Source organism: Rhinoderma darwinii, unplaced genomic scaffold (assembly GCF_050947455.1).
Source record: "Rhinoderma darwinii isolate aRhiDar2 unplaced genomic scaffold, aRhiDar2.hap1 Scaffold_739, whole genome shotgun sequence".
NCBI lineage: Eukaryota > Metazoa > Chordata > Amphibia > Anura > Rhinodermatidae > Rhinoderma > Rhinoderma darwinii.
The window spans coordinates 196438-220032 of NW_027464301.1; the positions used below are offsets into that span (position 1 = coordinate 196438).

At 46.2% G+C, this 23595-nt stretch overlaps 1 protein-coding gene across 1 annotated transcript in view; it reads left to right on the top strand.

Annotated features, from left to right (window-relative positions):
- Positions 1-23595, top strand: part of LOC142730027 (uncharacterized) — a 119894-nt gene that overhangs the window by 72638 nt on the left and 23661 nt on the right. The window contains exons 15-17 of the mRNA XM_075849338.1: positions 3912-3950; positions 7384-7431; positions 13234-13284. Of these exons, the coding sequence (XP_075705453.1) occupies positions 3912-3950; positions 7384-7431; positions 13234-13284 (138 nt within the window). The remainder of the gene's footprint in view (positions 1-3911; positions 3951-7383; positions 7432-13233; positions 13285-23595) is intronic.

Here is a 23595-nt window from a genome sequence, read left to right on the forward strand (position 1 = left end):
CTCACTTCTGCAGCGGAATCCCCGACTCTATGGCCGGGGATGCCGCTACAGGAGAAGTAAGTGACTACACTGTCCATATATGGACACAGCGATGTCACTCACTTCTGCAGCTGAATCCCCGACTCTATGGCCGGGGATTCCACTACAGGAGAAGTGAGTGACTACACTGTCCATATATGGACACAACAATGTCACTCACTTCTGCAGCTGAATCCCCGACTCTATGGCCGGGGATTCCGCTACAGGAGAAGTGAGTGACTACACTGTCCATATATGGACACAGCGATGTCACTCACTTCTGCAGCGGAATCCCCGACTCTATGGCCGGGGATTCCGCTACAGGAGAAGTGAGTGACTACACTGTCCATATATGGACAGTGACGTCACTCACTTCTGAAGCGGAATTCCCGACCTGTGGCAGGGAATTCCTCTCCAGGAGAAGTCAGTGACTCCACTGTCCATATATGGACATTGAAGTTAGTGACTTCTCCTGGAAGGGGGGGATGGGTGCAACCTACATGGGCTGTGTGGCATCACCTACAGGGGACTTGGTGGCATCACCTACAGGGGGCTTGGTGGCATCACCTACAGGGGGCTGGGTGGCGCCACCTACAGGGGGCTGGGTGGCATCGCCTACAGGGGGCTGGGTGGCATCGCCTACAGGGGGCTGGGTGGCATCGCCTACAGGGGGCAGGGTGGCATCGCCTACAGGAGGCAGGGTGGCATCGCCTGCAGGGGGCTGGGTGGCATCACCTACAGGGGACAGGGTGGCATCGCCTACAGGGGGCAGGGTGGCATCGCCTGCAAGGGGCTGTGTGGCATCGCCTGCAGGGGGCTGTGTGGCATCGCCTGCAGGGGGCTGTGTGGCATCCCCTACAGGTGGCTGTGTGGCATCCCCTACAGGTGGCTGTGTGGTATCGCCTACAGGTGGCTGGGTGGCATCACCTACAGGGGGCTGGATGGCATCACCTACAGGGGACTTGGTGGCATCACCTACAGGGGACTTGGTGGCATCACCTACAGGGGACTTGGTGGCATTACCTACAGGGGGCTGTGTGGCATCACCTACAGGGGGCTGTGTGGCATGACCTACAGAGGGCTGTGTGGCATCACCAACAGGGGGCTGTGTGGCATCACCAACAGGGGGCTGTGTGGCATTACCTACAGGGGGCTGGGTGGCATTACCTACCAGGGGGGCTGTGGCATTATCTACAAAGGGCTGTGTGTGGCAAAAAATTGAAATTAAATTCATCCGATTTTAAAACGGACAGGGAAAAAAACTGATGCAAATCGGGTCCAAATCGGCCGGTAAAAACGGCAACTCGGCCCGGAACGGATGCAAACCGGATGCAAACCGGCCGGGAAAATCGTCCAAAAACGGCCGATTTTCCCGGCCGACACTCGGACCCTGTCGTGTGAATGAGGCCTTAGTGTATGGTGGTATTATTCTGTCAGTGTCTGCAGCTATTATTCAGTCAGTGTATGGTGTTATTATTCCGTTACTGTATGGTGGTATTATTCAGTCACTGTATGGTGGTATTATTTAGTCACTGTATGGTGGTATTATTTAGTCACTGTATGGAGGTATTATTCAGTCAGTGTATGGTGGTATTATTCAGTTACTGCATGGTAGTATTATATAGTCACTGTATGGAGGTATTATTCAGTCAGTGTATGGTGGTATTATTCAGTTACTATATGGTGGTATTATTCAATTACTGCATGCACACCTTACCCAGCCGCCTTGCACGACAGACCCCATGAATGCCTCCACAGTATAATGCCTCCCATAGCTGACCCCACAGTATAATGCCCCATAACTGCCCCTACATGGTATAATGCCCCCATAACTGCCCACACACAGCATAATTGCCCCATAGCTGCCCACACAGTGTAATGCCCCATAGATGCCACCACTCAGTATAATGCCCCCCATAGCTGCCTCCACAGTATTATACCCCCATGGCTGCCCCACAGTATATTGCGACCCATAGCTGCCCCATAAAATATAATGCCCCCATAGAGTATAATGCACTCCATACAATATAATGCCCCATACAGTATAATGCCCCCTATTGCCGCCACATACAGTATAATGCCACCATACAGTATAATGACACCCATAGCTGCCCCATGCACTATAATGTCCAATATAGTATAATGCCCCATAGCTGTCCCATACAGTATCATGCCCCCCATTGCTGCCACATACAGTATAAAGCCCCCATAGCTGCCAACATACAGTATAATGCCCCCCTTAGCTGTCCTATACAGTATAATGCCCCCATACAGTATAATGCCCCCCTTAGCTGTCCTATACAGTATAATGCCCCACACAGTATAATGCCCCCCTTAGCTGTCCTATACAGTACAATGCCCCCATACAGTATAATGCATCTCATAGCTGCCCCACACAGTATAATGCTGTGTATGTAAGTGTTTTACTGTGTGTTTACTAGTGTATGTAAACCTACTACACTGTGTGTTAGCTCAAAAAATGGCGACACACAGTGTAGGAGGTTTGACCGTTCAATCCCCTCGTTTCTCCCGGCACTAGCCAGGATAAAGGAGGGTGGATTCTGACAGCTCACTAGAGCGAGTGAGTTTTCTCAAATTTTGCAGCATAAAGCAATGTGGTTGCTTTACCACATGCAATGCTGCAATTTTGGGAATTGCTCCATCTAGTGACCAGCACTGGGAAATATTATAAATTAGAATTAAATGTATAATATTTCCTGACTCGTGAAAAAAATTAAAAAAATTAGAACAATGTTTAATCACCTATACACTAATTGTTTAACTAAAAAAAAACAACATCTTTTTCTAGCGTCACATTCCCTTTAACAGAGGCAGAGTGAAAGCAGACCTCGGGGCCTTTATTAGGGCCCTGGGCTGCCATTACAACCATCAGCACCCTACGATCGCGTTGTGGGAGGAAGACGAGGTCTCGGACGGGGCCGCTCCCTCTCTTTAAACTTTTTTTTTTACCGCAGCATTTGACGGTTTACACGGCCAGGAACATTGCGATCGCTGTTCCTGGCCGTTAGTACTGGGTGTCAACTGTAATACACAGCTGATACCCACAGCATATGGAGTGGGCTCAGCGCGTGAGCCCCCTCGATACATCACCTTCAGCCCCACGACGTGCTATTACGTTGTGCTGCGCAAAGGGGTTAATACCCTAGACCACAAAGGAAGTTACCCCTTCACTACCTGGAATTTAACATTCGATGGCCTATTCTTAGAATGTTTGATCTGTGTGGGTCTGACCGGGGTCTAATCTGCACAGAAACGGCCCTGTACATATGAGTATGGCTATGCCTTACAGGAAGGAGATGCCTTGAGCTGTAGTACCAGGCACAGTAGATCATATGGACGAGCCCCTGTGCCTGAGTAAACAGTAAACCATATGCAACGTTCCTGATAAGGACGGCTGTACTTGATAGAGCCGATGTCCCTCGATTGGTGGTAGTTTTAAAGTTTGGGGCTCCACGAATCAAACCGTAATGACATACCTGTATGGTGATGTGGGGGTATTATTCAGTTAGTGTATGGTGGTATTCACTGTATGGGGGTATTATTCAGTCACAGAAAGCAGTAGGCATTGATAGTAATGAAAAATGCTTTTGCCTCCTGGGGTGTGGAGGCTTTATGAAAAAATGTTCTAGACACAACCCTGTTTTTATGTAGGATCCCTTTTGACATCACCACTCACGTTTTCCCATCAGGCAATCAAAGCCCAGGGAAAATATACCATATATAAAAGCTGCAATCTGATTGGTTGCTATGAGAAACTCCTCCTCCTTGTATCGACTGTTTCGTATATTATAACAGAGAACAATAGTATATTTTATATTCCTTTCAAGAACAATTATGTGTAATATTGGTATTTTTTTTTATTTCTTAAACAGTTGGAGGAAGAAAGTTGAGGAGACGGAGGTGTATTTCTGGTAATTATCTTATTGAATAATGAGCCTATTTCTCTAGTGTTGGATATAGGAATCTTCCATGTAGATGATATATGAGTAATCCCGGGGTGAGTGCTAATATGTCTACATAAAGGACGATAATACGGTATCATCTATGGGAATATATATATATATAGATTCCACTATTTAAGTGTGTTTATCTAGGAGAGACATATTATACTAGTATAGAAAGCTCGTTACACGGGTTTGCTAGTAAAAGGAATGATAAGTATTTATAATTGTGCTCTTTGAGAACGACGTTCTTCATTACAGGGTCGTCTTACTTCAGGGTTTTGCCTTCTTAACGCCTTGTTTTGGGAAGTGGTTTCTCGTTGTTCCTGGCGTTCCTCTGCACTCATAGTTGCTCTTCTTATTCTCTGAGCCAAATATATATATATATGATGGTTATCAGCATTGTGCCTTTTATAAGTGAGCATGATCACACGTAGCAGCTGAGGGACAATCCTGATAATCAATATATATTATTGGATAACTCTAATGTAAAGAATTGTGTCCTGGTATTTTTTTTGAGATATGGGAATTGCATGCACAGTAATTCCTTAATTACTCCTAAAAATAAGAAAATCTTGAATCAAATCAAAAATGATTGACAAAAATCTAGATTTTATTTTTTGGGAAAAATCAACCAGCTCTACACCCAGTGATAACTGAGTACAGATAATGTAGATGTTACATGCAGTCCTATGTAACACCACAGATAACACACTGTGATAACTCTTAGTACAGATAATGTAGTAGATGTCACCTGCAGTCCTATGTAACACCACAGATAACACACAGTGATAACTCTCTGATTACAGATAATGTAGTAGATGTCACCTGCAGTCCTATGTAACACCACAGATAACACACAGTGATAACTCTCTGAGTACAGATAATGTAGTAGATATCACCTGCAGTCCTATGTAACACCACAGATAACACACAGTCATAACTCTGAACACAGATAATGTAGTAGATGCACACACAGAAATATATACACTTACAGATACAGGGGCGTAGCTAAAGGGCCCTGGAGCAAAAATTCAGCTTGGACCCCCTACTCCTTCCTAACAGCACCAGACCCCTGCGCACACCTTACCCAGCCGCCTTGCACGACAGACCCCATGAATGCCTCCACAGTATAATCCCTCCCATAGCTGACCCCACAGTATAATGCCCCATAGCTGTCCCCACACGGTATAATGCCCCCATAACTGCCCACACACAGCATAATGCCCCCATAGCTGCCCACACAGTGTAATGCCCCATAGATGCCACCACACAGTATAATGCTCCCCATAGCTGCCTCCACAGTATCATGCCCCCCCCATGGCTGCCCCCACAGTATATTGCGACCCATAGCTGCCCCATACAATATAATGCCCCCCATAGAGTATAATGCACTCCATACAATATAATGCCCCATACAGTATAAAGCCCCCTATTGCCGCCACATACAGTATAATGCCCCCATACAGTATAATGACACCCATAGCTGCCCCATGCACTATAATGTCCAATATAGTATAATGCCCCATAGCTGTCCCATACAGTATCATGCCCCCCATTGCTGCCACATACAGTATAAAGCCCCCATAGCTGTCCCATACAGTATAATGCCCCCATACAGTATAGTGCCCCCATACAGTATAATGCCCACCATAGCTGCCACATACAGTATATTGCCCCCATACAGTATTTTAAGCCCCCTTATAGCTGCCCCATACAGTATAATGCCCCCAATAGCTATCCCATACAGTATAATGCCCTCCATATAGTAAAATGCCCCCTTAGCTGTTCTATACAGTATAATGCCCCCATACAGTATAATGCCCTCCATTGCTGCCACATACAGTATAATGCCCCCATACAGTATAATTCCCCCTATAGCTGCTCCGTACAGTATATTGCCCCCATACGGTATAATGCCCCCTATAGCTGCCCCATTCAGTATAATTCCCCCATACACTATAGTGCCCTACATAGCTGCCACATACAGTATAATGCCCTATACAGTATAATGCCCCCTATATCTGCACAGTACAGTATAATGCCCCCCATAGCTGTCCCATACAATATAATGCCCCATACAGTATAATTCCCCCCTTAGCTGTCCTATACAGTATAATGCCCCCATACAGTATTAGGCCCTACATTACTGCCACATACAGTATAATGCCCCCATACAGTATAATGCCCCCTATAGCTGCCCCATTTAGTATAATGCTCCCCATACAGTAGAATGCCCTCCATAGCTGCCACATACAGTATAATGCCCCCTTAGCTGTCCTATACAGTATAATGCCCCCATACAGTATAATGCCCCCCTTAGCTGTCCTATATAGTATAATGCCCCACACAGTATAATGCCCCCCTTAGCTGTCCTATACAGTACAATGCCCCCATACAGTATAATGCATCCTATAGCTGCCCCACACAGTATAATGCTCCCCATACAGTATAATGCCCTCTATAGCTGCCACATACAAAATAATGCCCACATACAGTAAAATGCCACCTTTAGCTGTCCTATACAGTATAATGCCCCCCATACATTATAATTCCCCCTTAGAAGTCCCATACAGTATAATGCCCCCCATACAGTATAATGCCCCCTCAGCTGTCCTATACAGTATAATGCCCCATATAGCTGCCCCATAGATTATAATGCCCCCCATAGCTGTTCCATACAGTATAATGCCCCCCATAGCTGTTCCATACAGTATAATGCCCCCCATATAGTATGATGCCCCCTCAGCAGCTACCATATGAGCCCCCCTCCCATACCAAGTATAATGCCCCCATATGTACATACCTAATAGAAAAAAACATAATAACTTACCTATCCCCATTCCCACGATGGGTGGAGAATCCTTCTCCTCCGGTCTGTGCTGTGAGTGACTCACTACATCGCGCCTGCCTGCGCCGAGCCGCTCGCGGCACAGTGAATACTGGAGCAGGACTCCAGCATTGCACTGAACTGTATTTGCGTCCTGAGGACGCAAATACAGTTGGAAGAGCGGTCAGCACTGGGTGGCAACGGGGCCCTGCGGGCTCCACAGGCTTGGAGGCCCGGTCGCAGCTGCGCCCGATGCCATCTCTATAGCTACGCCACTATACAGATACACATATAGGCACTTAGACACACACACACACACACACACACACACACACACATACCCACATACTGGAATTTATACACACACAAACACTCAGACTCACAGACAAATGGAGGCACAAACAACAGACAGACTGAGCACTCACATCTCTTTCCTCACAGGCTTCTTGCAGGTCGGGCTGTGGGCAGAGCTAACTGTGCCTCGGACACCACATCCTTGCCAAATATGATAGATGATTTTTTTGGTAGGTTTCAGTTTTGTTATTCTAACTGGATTTGTATTTTCTCTTCCAGGCCATCAGAATTTGGAGATTATCCTTTTTGGATTACCATTGAGGAAATGTAAGTCTGTACAACAAAAAGGATTATATTTTTCCTGTCAAAATGACGGACACTTCGGCGGAGCCCACCTGACCCATTAAAAGTCAATGGCGTCTGCAGGGCACCACTGGTATTCTTAGTGCAATAGATCCAGCATGGTGGTATTATTCAGTCACTACATGGTGGTATTATTCAGTCACTGCATGGTGGTATTATTAAGTCACTCTATGGTGGTATTATTTAGTCACTGTACGGTGGTATTATTCAGTCACTGTATGGTGGTATTATTCAGTCACTGTATGGTGGTATTATTCAGTCACTGTATGGTGGTATTATTCAGTCACTGTATGGTGGTATTATTCAGTCACTGTATGGTGGTATTATTTAGTCACTGTATGGTGGTATTATTCAGTCAGTGAATGGTGGTATTCAGTCACTGTATGGAGGTATTATTCAAATACTGTATGGAGGTATTATTCATTGGCTGTATGGAGGTATTATTCATTGACTGTATGGAGCTACTATACAGTCACTGTATGGTGGTATTATTCAGTTACTGTATGGAGTTATTATTCATTTACTGTTTGGAGCTATTATTCAGTCACTGTATGGTGGTATTATTCAGTCAGTGTATGGTGGTATTATTCAGTCACTGTATGGAGGTATTATTTAGTCACTGTATGGAGGAGGTATTATTTAGTCACTGTATGGTGGTATTATTCAGTCACTGTATGGTGGTATTATTCAGTCACTGAATGGTGGTATTATTCAGTCACTCTATGGTGGTATTATTCAGTCACTGTATGGAGGTATTATTTAGTTAGGCGGAATTCACACGACAGGGTTTCCCGGCCGGGTGCCGGCCGTTCATAAATCGGCCGGCACCCGGCTGCATTAGGAACAATAGAACCCTAATGGGGCTATTTACACGACCAATTTTTTGACGGCCGGCAAAACCGGCCGTCAAAAGATGGGGCATGCCCTATTTTCGGCCGGGTACCCGGCCGCCCGGCTCCCATAGAAGTCTATGGGGCCGGGTAATACACGGCCATCACCGGAATATGTCCTGAGTGATGGCCGGGTCTACCGTCGCTCGCGCACTCTCTCTCCTCCTCCTCACAGTGCAGTGTGCATGTGAGGAGGAGGAGGAGGGTCTTTTTTTGCACCCTGTAGGAGTCGAAATCCCCAATCCCCGACCGGGGATTGGGGATTCCGCTACAGGAGAAGTGCGTGACTACACTGTCCATATATGGACACAGCGAAGTCACTCACTTCTGCAGCGGAATCCCCCGACTCTATGGTCGGGGATGCCGCTACAGGAGAAGTAAGTGACTACACTGTCCATATATGGACACAGCGATGTCACTCAATTCTGCAACGGAATCCCCGACTCTATGGCCGGGGATGCCGCTACAGGAGAAGTAAGTAACTACACTGTCCATATATGGACACAGCGATGTCACTCACTTCTGCAGCTGAATCCCCGACTTTATGGCCGGGGATTCCGCTACAGGAGAAGTGAGTGACTACACTGTCCATATATGGACACAGCGATGTCACTCACTTCTGCAGCGGAATCCCCGACTCTATGGCCAGGGATTCCGCTACAGGAGAAGTGAGTGACTACACTGTCCATATATGGACACAGCGATGTCACTCACTTCTGCAGCGGAATCCCCGACTCTATGGCCGGGGATTCCGCTACAGGAGAAGTGAGTGACTACACTGTCCATATATGGACAGTGACGTCACTCACTTCTGAAGCAAAATTCCCGACCTGTGGCAGGGAATTCCTCTCCAGGAGAAGTCAGTGACTCCACTGTCCATATATGGACATTGAAGTCAGTGACTTCTCCTGGAAGGGGGGGATGGGTGCAACCTACAGGGGGCTGTGTGGCATCACCTACATGGGACTTGGTGGCATCACCTACAGGGGGCTTGGTGGCACCCCCTACAGGGGGCCTGGTGGCACCACCTACAGGGGGCTGGGTGGCATCACCTACAGGGGGCTGGGTGGCATCCCCTACAGGGGGCTGGGTGGCATCGCCTACAGGGGGCTGGGTGTCATCGCCTACAGGGGGCAGGGTGGCATCGCCTACAGGAGGCAGGGTGGCATCGCCTGCAGGGGGCTGGGTGGCATCGCCTAAAGTGGGCTGTGTGGCATCACCTACAGGGGGCAGGGTGGCATCACCTACAGGGGGCAGGGTGGCATCGCCTGCAAGGGGCTGTGTGGCATCGCCTGCAGGGGGCTGTGTGGCATCGCCTGCAGAGGGCAGGGTGGCATCGCCTACAGGTGACTGTGTGGCATCGCCTACAGGTGGCTGTGTGGCATCGCCTACAGGGGGCTGGGTGGCATCACCTACAGGGGGCTGGGTGGCATCACCTACAGGGGACTTGGTGGCATCACCTACAGGGGACTTGGTGGCATCACCTACAGGGGACTTGGTGGCATCACCTACAGGGGACTTGGTGGCATCACCTACAGGGGACTTGGTGGCATTACCTACAGGGGGCTGTGTGGCATCACCTACAGGGGGCTGTGTGGCATCACCTACAGAGGGCTGTGTGGCATCACCAACAGGGGGCTGTGTGGCATCACCAACCGGGGGCTCTGTGGCATTACCTACAGGGGGCTGTGTGGCATTACCTACAGGGGGCTGTGTGGCATTACCTACAGGGGGCTGGGTGGCATTTATCTATCAGGGGGGCTGTGGCATTATCTACAAAGGGCTGTGTGTGGCAAAAAATGTAAATAAAATTCATCCGATTTTAAAACGGACAGGGAAAAAAACGGATGCAAATCGGGTCCATATCGGCCGGTAAAAACGGCAACTCGGCCCGGAACGGATGCAAACCGGATGCAAACCGGCCGGGAAAATCGGCCAAAAACGGACGATTTTCCCGGCCGACACTCGGACCCTGTCGTGTGAATGAGGCCTTAGTGTATGGTGGTATTATTCTGTCAGTGTCTGCAGCTATTATTCAGTCAGTGTATGGTGGTATTATTCAGTTACTGTATGGTGGTATTATTCAGTCACTGTATGGTGGTATTATTTAGTCACTGTATGGAGGTATTATTCAGTCAGTGAATGGTGGTATTATTCAGTTACTGCATGGTAGTATTATATAGTCACTGTATGGAGGTATTATTCAGTCAGTGTAGGGTGGTATTATTCAGTTACTGTATGGTGGTATTATTCAGTCACTGTATGGTGGTATTATTTAGTCACTGTATGGTGGTATTATTTAGTCACTGTATGGAGGTATTATTCAGTCAGTGAATGGTGGTATTATTCAGTTACTGCATGGTAGTATTATATAGTCACTGTATGGAGGTATTATTCAGTCAGTGTATGGTGGTATTATTCAGTTACTGTATGGTGGTATTATTCAGTCACTGTATGGTGGTATTATTTAGTCACTGTATGGTGGTATTATTTAGTCACTGTATGGAGGTATTATTCAGTTAGTGTATGGTGGTATTATTCAGTTACTGCATGGTAGTATTATATAGTCACTGTATGGAGGTATTATTCAGTCAGTGTATGGTGGTATTATTCAGTTACTATATGGTGGTATTATTTAATTACTGCATGCACACCTTACCCAGCCGCCTTGCACGACAGACCCCATGAATGCCTCCACAGTATAATGCCTCCCATAGCTGACCCCACAGTATAATGCCCCATAGCTGCCCCTACACGGTATAATGCCCCCATAACTGCCCACACACAGCATAATGCCCCCATAGCCGCCCACACAGTGTAATGCCCCATAGATGCCACCACTCAGTATAATGCCCCCCATAGCTACCTCCACAGTATCATACCCCCCATGGCTGCCCCCACAGTATATTGCGACCCATAGCTGCCCCATACAATATAATGCCCCCATAGAGTATAATGCACTCCATACAATATAATGCCCCATACAGTATAATGCCCCCTATTGCCGCCACATACAGTATAATGCCCCCATACAGTATAATGACACCCATAGCTGCCCCATGCACTATAATGTCCAATATAGTATAATGCCCCATATCTGTCCCATACAGTATCATGCCCCCCATTGCTGCCACATACAGTATAAAGCCCCCATAGCTGTCACATACAGTATAATGCCCCCATACAGTATAGTGCCCCCATACAGTATAATGCCCACCATAGCTGCCACATACAGTATATTGCCCCCATACAGTATTTTAAGCCCCCTTATAGCTGCCCCATACAGTATAAAGCCCCCAATAGCTATCCCATACAGTATAATGCCCTCCATATAGTAAAATGCCCCTTAGCTGTCCTATACAGTATAATGCCCTCCATTGCTGCCACATACAGTATAATGCCCCCATACAGTATAATGCCCCCTATAGCTGCTTCGTACAGTATATTGCCCCTATAGCTGCCCCATTCAGTATAATTCCCCCATACACTATAGTGACCTACATAGCTGCCACATACAGTATAATGCCCTATACAGTATAATGCCCCCTATATCTGCACAGTACAGTATAATGCCCCCCACAGCAGTCCCATACAATATAATGCCCCATACAGTATAATTCCCCCCTTAGCTGTCCTATACAGTATAATGCCCCCATACAGTATTATGCCCTCCATTACTGCCACATACAGTATAATGCCCCCATACAGTATAATGCCCCCTATAGCTGCCCCATACAGTATAATGCTCCCCATACAGTAGAATGCCCTCCATAGCTGCCACATACAGTATAATGCCCCCCTTATCTGTCCTATACAGTATAATGCCCCACACAGTATAATGCCCCCCTTAGCTGTCTTATACAGTACAATGCCCCCATACAGTATAATGCATCCTATAGCTGCCCCACACAGTATAATGCTCCCCATACAGTATAATGCCCTCTATAGCTGCCACATACAAAATAATGCCCACATACTGTAAAATGCCACCTTTAGCTGTCCTATACAGTATAATGCCCCCCATACATTATAATACCCCCTTAGAAGTCCCATACAGTATAATGCCCCCCATACAGTATAATGCCCCCTCAGCTGTCCTATACAGTATAATGCCCCCATACAGTATAATGCCCCATATAGCTGCTCCATAGATTATAATGCCCCCCATAGCTGTTCCATACAGTATAATGCCCCCCATATAGTATGATGCCCCCTCAGCAGCTACCATATGAGCCCCCCTCCCATACCCAGTATAATGCCCCCATATGTACATACCTAATAGAAAAATAATAACATAATTACTTACCTATCCCCATTCCCACGATGGGTGGAGAATCCTTCTCCTCCGGTCTGTGCTGTGAGTGACTCACTACATCGCGCCTGCCTGCGCCGAGCCGCTCGCGGCACAGTGAATACTGGAGCAGGACTCCAGCATTGCACTGAACTGTATTTGCGTCCTGAGGACGCAAATACAGTTGGAAGAGCGGTCAGCACTGGGTGGCAACGGGGCCCTGCGGGCTCCACAGGCTTGGGGGCCCGGTCGCAGCTGCGACCGATGCGATCTCTATAGCTACGCCACTATACAGATACATATATAGGCACTTAGACACACACACACACACACACACACACACACACACATACCCACATACTGGAATTTATACACACACAAACACTCAGACTCACAGACAAATGGAGGCACAAACAACAGACAGACTGAGCACTCACATCTCCTTCCTCACAGGCTTCTTGCAGGTCGGGCTGTGGGCAGAGCTAACTGTGCCTCGGACACCACATCCTTGCCAAATATGATAGATGATTTTTTTGGTAGGTTTCAGTTTTGTTATTCTAACTGGATTTGTATTTTCTCTTCCAGGCCATCAGGATATGAAGATGATCCTTTTTGGATTACCCATGAGGAAATACCGTAAGTCTGTAGAACAAAAAGGATTATATTTTTCCTGTCAAAATGAGGTACACTTTTGCGGAGCCCAGCTGACCCATTAAAAGTCAATGGCGTCTGCAGGGCACCACTGGTATTCTTAGTGCAATAGATCCAGCATGGTGGTATTATTCAGTCACTACATGGTGGAATTATTCAGTCACTACATGGTGGTATTATTAAGTCACTCTATGGTGGTATTATTTAGTCACTGTACGGTGTAATTATTCAGTCACTGTATGGTGGTATTATTCAGTCACTGTATGGTGGTATTATTCAGTAACTGTATGGTGGTATTATTTAGTCACTGTACGGTGGTATTATTTAGTCACTGTATGGTGGTATTCAGTCACTGTATGGAGGTATTATTCAAATACTGTATGGAGGTTTTATTCATTGACTGTATGGAGGTATTATTCATTGACTGTATGGAGCTACTATACAGTCACTGTATGGTGGTATTATTCAGTTACTGTATGGAGTTATTATTCAGTTACTGTTTGGAGCTATTATTCAGTCACTGTATGGTGGTATTATTCAGTCAGTGTATGGTGGTATTATTCAGTCACTGTATGGAGGTATTATTTAGTCACTGTATGGAGGTATTATTTAGTCACTGTATGGTGGTATTATTCAGTCACTGTATGGTGGTATTATTCAGTCACTGAATGGTGGTGTTATTCAGTCACTCTATGGTGGTATTATTCAGTCACTGTATGGAGGTATTATTGAGTTAGGCAGAATTCACACGACAGGTTTTCCCGGCCGGGTGCCGGCCGTTAATAAATCGGCCGGCACCCGGCTGCATTAGGAACAATAGACCCCTAATGGGGCTATTCACACGACCAATTTTTTGATGGCCGGGAGAACCGGCCGTCAAAAAATGGGAAATGCCCTATTTTCGGCTGGGTACCCGGCCGCCCGGCTCCCATAGAAGTCTATGGGGCCGGGTAATACACGGCCATCACCGGAATATGTCCTGAGTGATGACCGGGCCTTTTTTTGCTCCCTGTAGGAGTCGAAATCCCCAATCCCCGACCGGGTATTGGGGATTCCGCTACAGGAGAAGTGCGTGACTACACTGTCCATATATGGACACAGCGAAGTCACTCACTTCTGCAGCGGAATCCCCCGACTCTATGGCCGGGGATGCCTCTACAGAAGAAGTAAGTGACTACACTGTCCATATATGGACACAGCGATGTCACTCACTTCTGCAGCTGAATCCCCGACTCTATGGCCGGGGATTCCGCTACAGGAGAAGTGAGTGACTACACTGTCCATATATGGACACAGCGATGTCACTCACTTCTGCAGCGGAATCCCCGACTCTATGGCCGGGGATTCCGCTACAGGAGAAGTGAGTGACTACACTGTCCATATATGGACAGTGACGTCACTCACTTCTGAAGCGGAATTCCCGACCTGTGGCAGGGAATTCCTCTCCAGGAGAAGTCAGTGACTCCACTGTCCATATATGGACTTTGAAGTCAGTGACTTCTCCTGGAAGGGGGGGATGGGTGCAACCTACAGGGGGCTGTGTGGCATCACCTACAGGGGACTTGGTGGCATCACCTACAGGGGGCTTGGTGGCACCACCTACAGGGGGCTTGGTGGCACCACCTACAGGGGGCTGGGTGGCATCACCTACAGTGGGCTGGGTGACATCACCTACAGGAGGCTGGGTGGCATCACCTACAGGGGGCTGGGTGGCATCGCCTACAGGGGGCAGGGTGGCATCGCCTACAGGAGGCAGGGTGGCATCGCCTGCAGGGGGCTGGGTGGCATCACCTACAGGGGGCAGGGTGGCATCGCCTACAGGGGGCAGGGTGGCATCGCCTGCAAGGGGCTGTGTGGCATCGCCTACAGGGGGCTGGGTGGCATCACCTACAGGGGACTTGGTGGCATCACCTACAGGGGACTTGGTGGCATCACCTACAGGGGACTTGGTGGCATCACCTACAGGGGGCTGTGTGGCATCACCTACAGGGGGCTGTGTGGCATGACCTACAGGGGGCTGTGTGGCATCACCAACAGGGGGCTGTGTGTCATTACCTACAGGGGGCTGGGTGGCATTACCTACCAGGGGGGCTGTGGCATTATCTACAAAGGGCTGTGTGTGGCAAAAAATTGAAATGAAATTCATCCGATTTTAAAACGGACAGGGAAAAAAACGGATGCAAATCGGGTCCAAATCGGCCGGTAAAAACGGCAACTCGGCCCGGAACGGATGCAAACCGGATGCAAACCGGCCGGGAAAATCGGCCAAAAACGGCCGATTTTCCCGGCCGACACTCGGACCCTGTCGTGTGAATGAGGCCTTAGTGTATTATGGTATTATTCTGTCAGTGTCTGCAGCTATTATTCAGTCAGCGTATGGTGGTATTATTCAGTTACTGTATGGTGGTATTATTCAGTCACTGTATGGTGGTATTATTTAGTCACTGTATGGTGGTATTATTTAGTCACTGTATGGAGGTATTATTCAGTCAGTGAATGGTAGTATTATTCAGTTACTGCATGGCAGTATTTTATAGTCACTGTATGGAGGTATTATTCAGTCAGTGTATGGTGGTATTATTCAGTTACTGTATGGTGGTATTATTCAGTCACTGTATGGTGGTATTATTTAGTCACTGTATGGTGGTATTATTTAGTCACTGTATGGAGGTATTATTCAGTCAGTGTATGGTGGTATTATTCAGTTACTGCATGGTAGTGTTATATAGTCACTGTATGGAGGTATTAGTCAGTCAGTGTATTGTGGTATTATTCAGTTACTATATGGTGGTATTATTAAATTACTGCATGCACACCTTACCCAGCCGCCTTGCACGACAGACCCCATGAATGCCTCCACAGTATAATGCTTCCCATAGCTGACCCTACAGTATAATGCCCCATAGCTGCCTCTACACGGTATAATGCCCCCATAACTGCCCACACACAGCATAATGCCCCCATAGCTGCCCACAGATTGTAATGCCCCATAGATGCCACCACACAGTATAATGCCCCCCATAGCTGCCTCCACAGTATCATACCCCCCATGGCTGCCCCCACAGTATATTGCGACCCATAGCTGCCCCATACAATATAATGCCCCCATAGAGTATAATGCACTCCATACAATATAATGCCCCATACAGTATAATGCCCCATTATGCCGCCACAGACAGTATAATGCCCCCATACAGTATAATGACACCCATAGCTGCCCCATGCACTATAATGTCCAATATAGTATAATGCCCCATAGCTGTCCCATACAGTATCATGCCCCCCATTGCTGCCACATACAGTATAAAGCCCCCATAGCTGCCACATACAGTATAATGCCCCCCTTAGCTGTCCCATACAGTTTAATGCCCCCATACAGTATAATGCCCCCCTTAGCTGTCCTATACAGTATAATGCCCCACACAGTATAATGCCCCCCTTAGCTGTCCTATACAGTACAATGCCCCCATACATTATAATGCATCCTATAGCTGCCCCACACAGTATAATGCTGTGTATGTAAGTGTTTTACTGTGTGTTTACTAGTGTATGTAAACCTACTACACTGTGTGTTAGCTCAAAAAATGGCGACACACAGTGTAGGAGGTTTGACCGTTCAATCCCCTCGTTTCTCCCGGCACTAGCCAGGATAAAGGAGGGGGGATTCTGAGAGCTCACTAGAGCGAGTGAGTTTTTCTCAAATTTTGCAGCATAAAGCAATGTGGTTGCTTTACCACATGCAATGCTGCAATTTTGAGAATTGCTCCATCTAGTGACCAGCACTGGGAAATATTATAAATTAGAATCTAATTTATAATATTTCCTGACTCGTGAAAAAAATTAAAAAAATTAGAACAATGTTTAATCACCTATACACTAATTGTTTAACTAAAAAAAAAACAACGGGGGGGCGGAGCGTAGCCGTGCAGTGTGATGGCAGCTTGAGACCAGAGCTCCTCACTGATACCAGCCAAAACCCGAGCTATATCGACCCACATCGTTGGAAAATGGTTAAACCGGCAAAGGAGAAACTTAAAGATCACACTGGCACACCCAAACCGGGGAAAGCACAAGCAGACATGGAGAAATTTCTCCATAAAAGGCATGAAGAATCTCCGGCCCGGAAATCTAAGATGGCCACCGTGCATGCTGCTCCACAGTGCCGAGATGACGATTCAGATGAGGAGAGTGGAGGTGAGCAATCTGAGTCGGGAGACACTAATGATTTAGCACCAGTGTCACGGGGGTTTATGAAGAGGATCTTATACAAAGCCTTGACTCCTCTTACTAAAGAACTGTCAGAGATAAGCACTGATTTACGTCAGATAGGATCACGGGTGGAGACGCTTGAAGCGGCACAGACAGACATGAGAGTTTATCATGACAAAGTGCGGGACATTCTACATTCACAACAAGATCAATTGAATGAGATGTTTATGCGGACAGAAGACCAAGAAAATAGGAGTCGGAGGAAGAATATCAGGCTGCGGGGAGTACCTGAGTCATACGCACATGAGACTTTGGGCAAACTTGCTCATGACATATTCTCTTCAGTTCTAGGAGTAAACAGCCATGATACAGTTCGGATAGAACGTGTCCATAGAGCACTCCGCCCAAAACCTCGCTCTAATGATCCCCCCCGCGACATTATATGTGGTCTGCTGAGCTACACTGATACAGCGGAGATTCTAAAGGCTGCAAGGATGAAAGGTACTATTGAATTTGAAGGAACAACAATATACCTCTATCAAGATATAGCATCCTCCACACTACAAAAACGGAAAGTTTTCCGACCTCTCCTTGATGCGCTACGTGCCTCCAAGACGCCTTTTCGCTGGCTATATCCGTTTGGCCTGGCGATACAAAAAGATGGCCGCCAAATCACCATCAGGAAACACGAGGACCTGACCCATGCATGGGAAACCCTGGGTATACCGCCTATGGAAATCTCGCCGTGGATGATGGTACCTCCGGAGCTGAAATTACCTCCATTGCTGGAACTTATGCCGTGGAAAGTGGTGGGGAAACTGAAATCGCCTAAGAATAAAAAGCCGGCGCTAAGATCTGGAGCGATGGAAAATTGAAAGGTACTGCCAATATTGCGGGGACTGTTCTCCACACGGCTCCAGCATTCGGATTGACGGACGTCACCTCTCTTTTCGAATTGGATTCGTGAGTAGGAGCTAGTCACTGTAGCTGGAGAAGATCAAGAAATAGAGTATACTTTGATGTGACTTTATTGTTGCTATTGTGGGCGATTCTATCCTATCGCTTCTTATTGTTCTGCACTGTTCTTATTTGGGTTTTGGCTGGCATGCGGGTTATGCCAACTACACAACTGTTGTTAACAGTTAACTCCCCCCCCTCCCCAGGTACATGCTCTATACATTGGGGCAGTACATACCTTTACTTTAATCTCACTCTTCCCTGTATTACAACCCCCCCCCCCTCCTACTGGTGTTCTGAATACTGTGATGACATATATGCTGATGTATACTATCTTTCACCATGTCTGATATTAAGATAACATCGTATAATGTTCGAGGTCTGAATGCTCCACGTAAACGATACCAGATTGCCCAACAATTGAAAAAAGATAATACTGATATAGCCCTTCTCCAGGAAACACATCACAAGCATAATAAAACTATGGAACTATCTAGGGCTATCTTCTCAAATGCCTTTCATAGCACCTACTCTACTGCTAGCAGAGGAGTGAGTATTTTGATACGGAAAAACTTACCTTTTAAATTACTGTCAATGCAGAAAGACCCTGACGGTCGATATCTTTTTATAAAAGCTCACATTGGTACAGATTTGTTCTCTATAGCCAACTTATACGCACCCAATACGGATCAGATATCGTGGATTATTCAGACCTTAGAGAATTTTAAGTTGTTTGCGGAAGGTGCTAGAATTATAGGCGGGGACTTTAACATCCCACTTAATCCCATTATAGATTCCACTGGCAAGGTTAAAATATCCCATCGAGCTGGATCGAGACTCCACAGGGTACTTAGAGACCTACAGGTCACTGATGCGTGGAGACTTCTATATCCCACCACAAAGGATTTCTCTTATTACTCTGCAGCACATAATGTATATACTAGATTAGACTATGTTCTGTTGTCGGATAGTCTCCTCCCGATGGTTCTGTCGGCAGGAATAGGAAACCTTCTCCTTTCTGATCATGCACCAGTGTTTGTATCTATGAAGCTAAATAGTGTTCCGAGGGGAGACAGACTGTGGAGGTTGAACAATACGATTTTGAGTGACCCCCAACATTCCTCTGCGATACAGGATAATATTCAGAAATATTTTGATATAAATTCCTCTCCGGATTTATCGGATGTTATTAGATGGGAAGCGCATAAAGTAGTAATACGAGGAGAACTGATATCGCTATGCTCACATATCAAAAAACAACGGTCAGCAATATTGAACGATCTGTTCTCGAGAATATCTACGCTTGAGACTATTCACAAACGTACGAAAGCAGCCGCAGCCCAGGTTGAGCTTGGGGAGTTAAGGGAAGAGGTTAAAAATGCCTTGAATATAAAAGCTGCTAAAACATTTCACTATACCAAATTTAAACACTATGCGCATGGGGAAAGGGGCAACAGAATCATGGCTGCACTGCTTAAACAACAACATGAGAAATCTTTTATCTCTGAGATCCTGACTTCTTCAGGTGTTAGAGCTACTGAATCGAAGGACATAGCACAGGCCTTTACTCATTTCTACCATGGCCTATATAATCTTAAAGGTGGGGATAGTCAGCAGGGTAACCTGGGGGATAGCACTAGAAAGTTTCTAGATAAACTTAGCTTACCTCAACTCACACAGGAAGATCAACTAGCGCTTACTGCACCCTTTACCACAGAAGAACTTCATAAAATTCTTAAAACAATACCATCCGGGAAAAGTCCTGGCCCAGATGGTTATACGATTCAGTACTATAAGACATTTAGCGGTATTCTGTTGCCCCATTTCACATCTATGTGTAACTCATTGATGGGGGGAGCCCAATTGACTCGCCAATCTTTGGAAGCTCACATCACAGTCCTCCCAAAGGACGGGAAGGATCCAGCACTATGTGGTAGCTATAGACCTATATCTTTACTAAACACGGATCTGAAATGGTGGGCAAAGGCTTTGGCGACTAGATTGGGGAAGCTTCTGCCCAAACTCATTGGCCCAGAACAAACTGGATTTGTGGGAGGGCGTCAGGGTAAGGATAATACTACAAGAGTAGTTCGGTTAGTTCAACACGCTCGCTCGACACACACCCCAATGGCACTACTTAGCACAGATGCCGAAAAGGCTTTTGACAGGGTGAGCTGGCAATATATGGTAGCTACCTTGTCAAAATTTGGGATCCCTGTTGAATTCATACAAGCTATATTGACACTCTATCATAATCCGAGTGCTAAAGTCAGAGTAAATGGCATATTGTCGGATTCCTTTCAAATTTCAAATGGTACTAGGCAGGGATGCCCTCTATCACCTACACTGTTTGTGATGGTGATGGAGACCTTGATACAAAGGATCCGCCAAGATGACAATATAGCTGGCCTGAAGATAGGTCAATTCACGCATAAAACGGCTGCCTTTGCGGACGATCTGCTACTGTTGGTGACTAAGCCGTCTGTCTCCCTTCGGAACATAACACAAGCTTTTACGGAATTTGGTGCAATATCTAATTTTAAAATTAACTATAGTAAATCTGAGATCCTTAATGTCTCTGTACCTCAACAGGTAGTTGCTGCGGTGACGGGAACATCTCAGTTTCGATGGATTTCTACATCAATCTCGTACCTAGGCATTACCATTTCTAATTGCCCATCACAATTGTATACCCTCAACTATATACCTCTGGTAGCGGCTATTAAACGTCAAATAGATTCCTTGAAGTTCCCGTTTATGTCATGGATGGGGCGGAAAAATTTCCTAAAGACTTTTATAGTCCCAAAAATTTTATACCTGATTCAGACGTTACCGCTGTGGCTACCAAAATCATTCTTCCTCTCCCTAAAGCGTATATTCTCGAATTTTCTATGGAACAAGAACAGACCAAGACAGAGGCACACACAACTGATTAACTCGGTTAAAATGGGAGGTATGGGACTGTCCGACATACACACATATTATATTGCTAATCACTTGAATAGATGGGTTGAGCTGCAACATCCCTCTCAGACTTCTCTTTATACGGAAGTAGAGAATACTCTTATGCTTAGCTGGGAACAGAGGGCCCTGTGGAGTCTCGCCAAAAGTTCACACCTTGACCAATACTCTAGCATTCTTTTAAAGGGAACCATCCTAGTGTGGCAAGACACACATAATAGATTGAACTTGCTCGGGATGCCTTCACCACATATGCCTTTACGTTTAGTGCCTTGCTATGTACATCGGGATTCTACACTAATACCAGATCCGTGGGACATACCACACCACATGAAAGTTTCCGTCCTGATGACTGATACTCCGCAGAGAAGTGTCCCCACGGTATTTGATAAATTAGGAATAAAGTCTCGTGATTTCCTCTTTAAACACACTTTTATTAAATGCTGCACGGCTATGCTTAACTCCCTACCCATCCAAACATCTTCTCAGAATTGGTTAGATAAGATGCTCATGAGCTCTATACCCCAGCGTAAGATACTATCTACCTCATATAATCATCTGATCTCACTGACTTGCCCACCGACTCCAAGCTATATGGAAAAGTGGTCGACAGACCTCCATATATCATTGACCGAGCCCGAAATTAGATTCATACTGTCTAACGCATTAGGTTTCTCTAGGTGTACTAGAATACAGGAAAGCTCCTACAAACTGTTAACTAGGTGGTATAAGACGCCTGTGGTCCTACATGCTATTGATCAAGAAGTTACGGACCGGTGTTGGAGATGTAACACCTCAAGAGGTACTTATTTACACATATGGTGGACATGCCCCCTTATTGTGCCTTTTTGGCAGCAAATAGAACAGAAAATTAATAACATTTGCTCTACAAACTTACACTTAACACCTGAGTTAATCCTACTGTGGAAACCGACACCCAGTTTTACCCCCAAGAAGCATTGTCTTCCAACCCTGTTGCTCACAGCAGCTAAGCTATTAATACCAAGTTGCTGGAGATCAACAGAACCCCCACAGTTGAGTAATTGGGTGAACAAGGTATCAGAATTAGAAAGACTAGAGGAACTGGCACATTGGGAACTGCTAACTAGAAAGAAGTATCTTAAAATATGGGGACCATGGAAAGACCGGGCAACCTCAATTTGAACTAGGTAAGAGTAATTGTAGGAAAGTAGTTTCTATATCATACACAATGGGATTAGAATACTTTGCCTTCATCAATATCATAAATAACATCTATGTTAGCTAAACTCAACAACACCAGTCCACCTTCCTACCCCCCCCCTCCTGTACCTCCCCTTTCCCTCCCTTCTTGTTGATCAGAAGATATGTAAATCAATATATGTTCCACATTCTTAATGGAATTTACACTGCTCAAGATATGTTATCACACTCATTTCCTGCAATGATGAAAATCCAAATGTGATTCCTGATGGATGTGAATTTTCTGTACAACATGTTATCATTTTGAATGACATATTTTTGTATGTAATGTTAGGAGAAAAATCAATAAAAACAGTTTTGAAATAAAAAAAAAACAACATTTTTTTCTAGCGTCACATTCCCTTTAACAGAGGCAGAGTGAAAGCAGACCTCGGGGCCTTTATTAGGGCCCTGGGCTGCCATTACAACCATCAGCACCCTACGATCGCGTTGTGGGAGGAAGACGAGGTCTCGGACGGGGCCGCTCCCTCTCTTTAAACTTTTTTTTTTACCGCAGCATTTGACGGTTTACACGGCCACGAACATTGCGATCGCTGTTCCTGGCCGTTAGTACTGGGTGTCAACTGTAATACACAGCTGATACCCACAGCATATGGAGTGGGCTCAGCGCGTGAGCCCCCTCGATACATCACCTTCAGCCCCACGACGTGCTATTACGTTGTGCTGCGCAAAGGGGTTAATACCCTAGACCACAAAGGAAGTTACCCCTTCACTACCTGGAATTTAACATTCGATGGCCTATTCTTAGAATGTTTGATCTGTGTGGGTCTGACCGGGGTCTAATCTGCACAGAAACGGCCCTGTACATATGAGTATGGCTATGCCTTACAGGAAGGAGATGCCTTGAGCTGTAGTACCAGGCACAGTAGATCATATGGACGAGCCCCTGTGCCTGAGTAAACAGTAAACCATATGCAACGTTCCTGA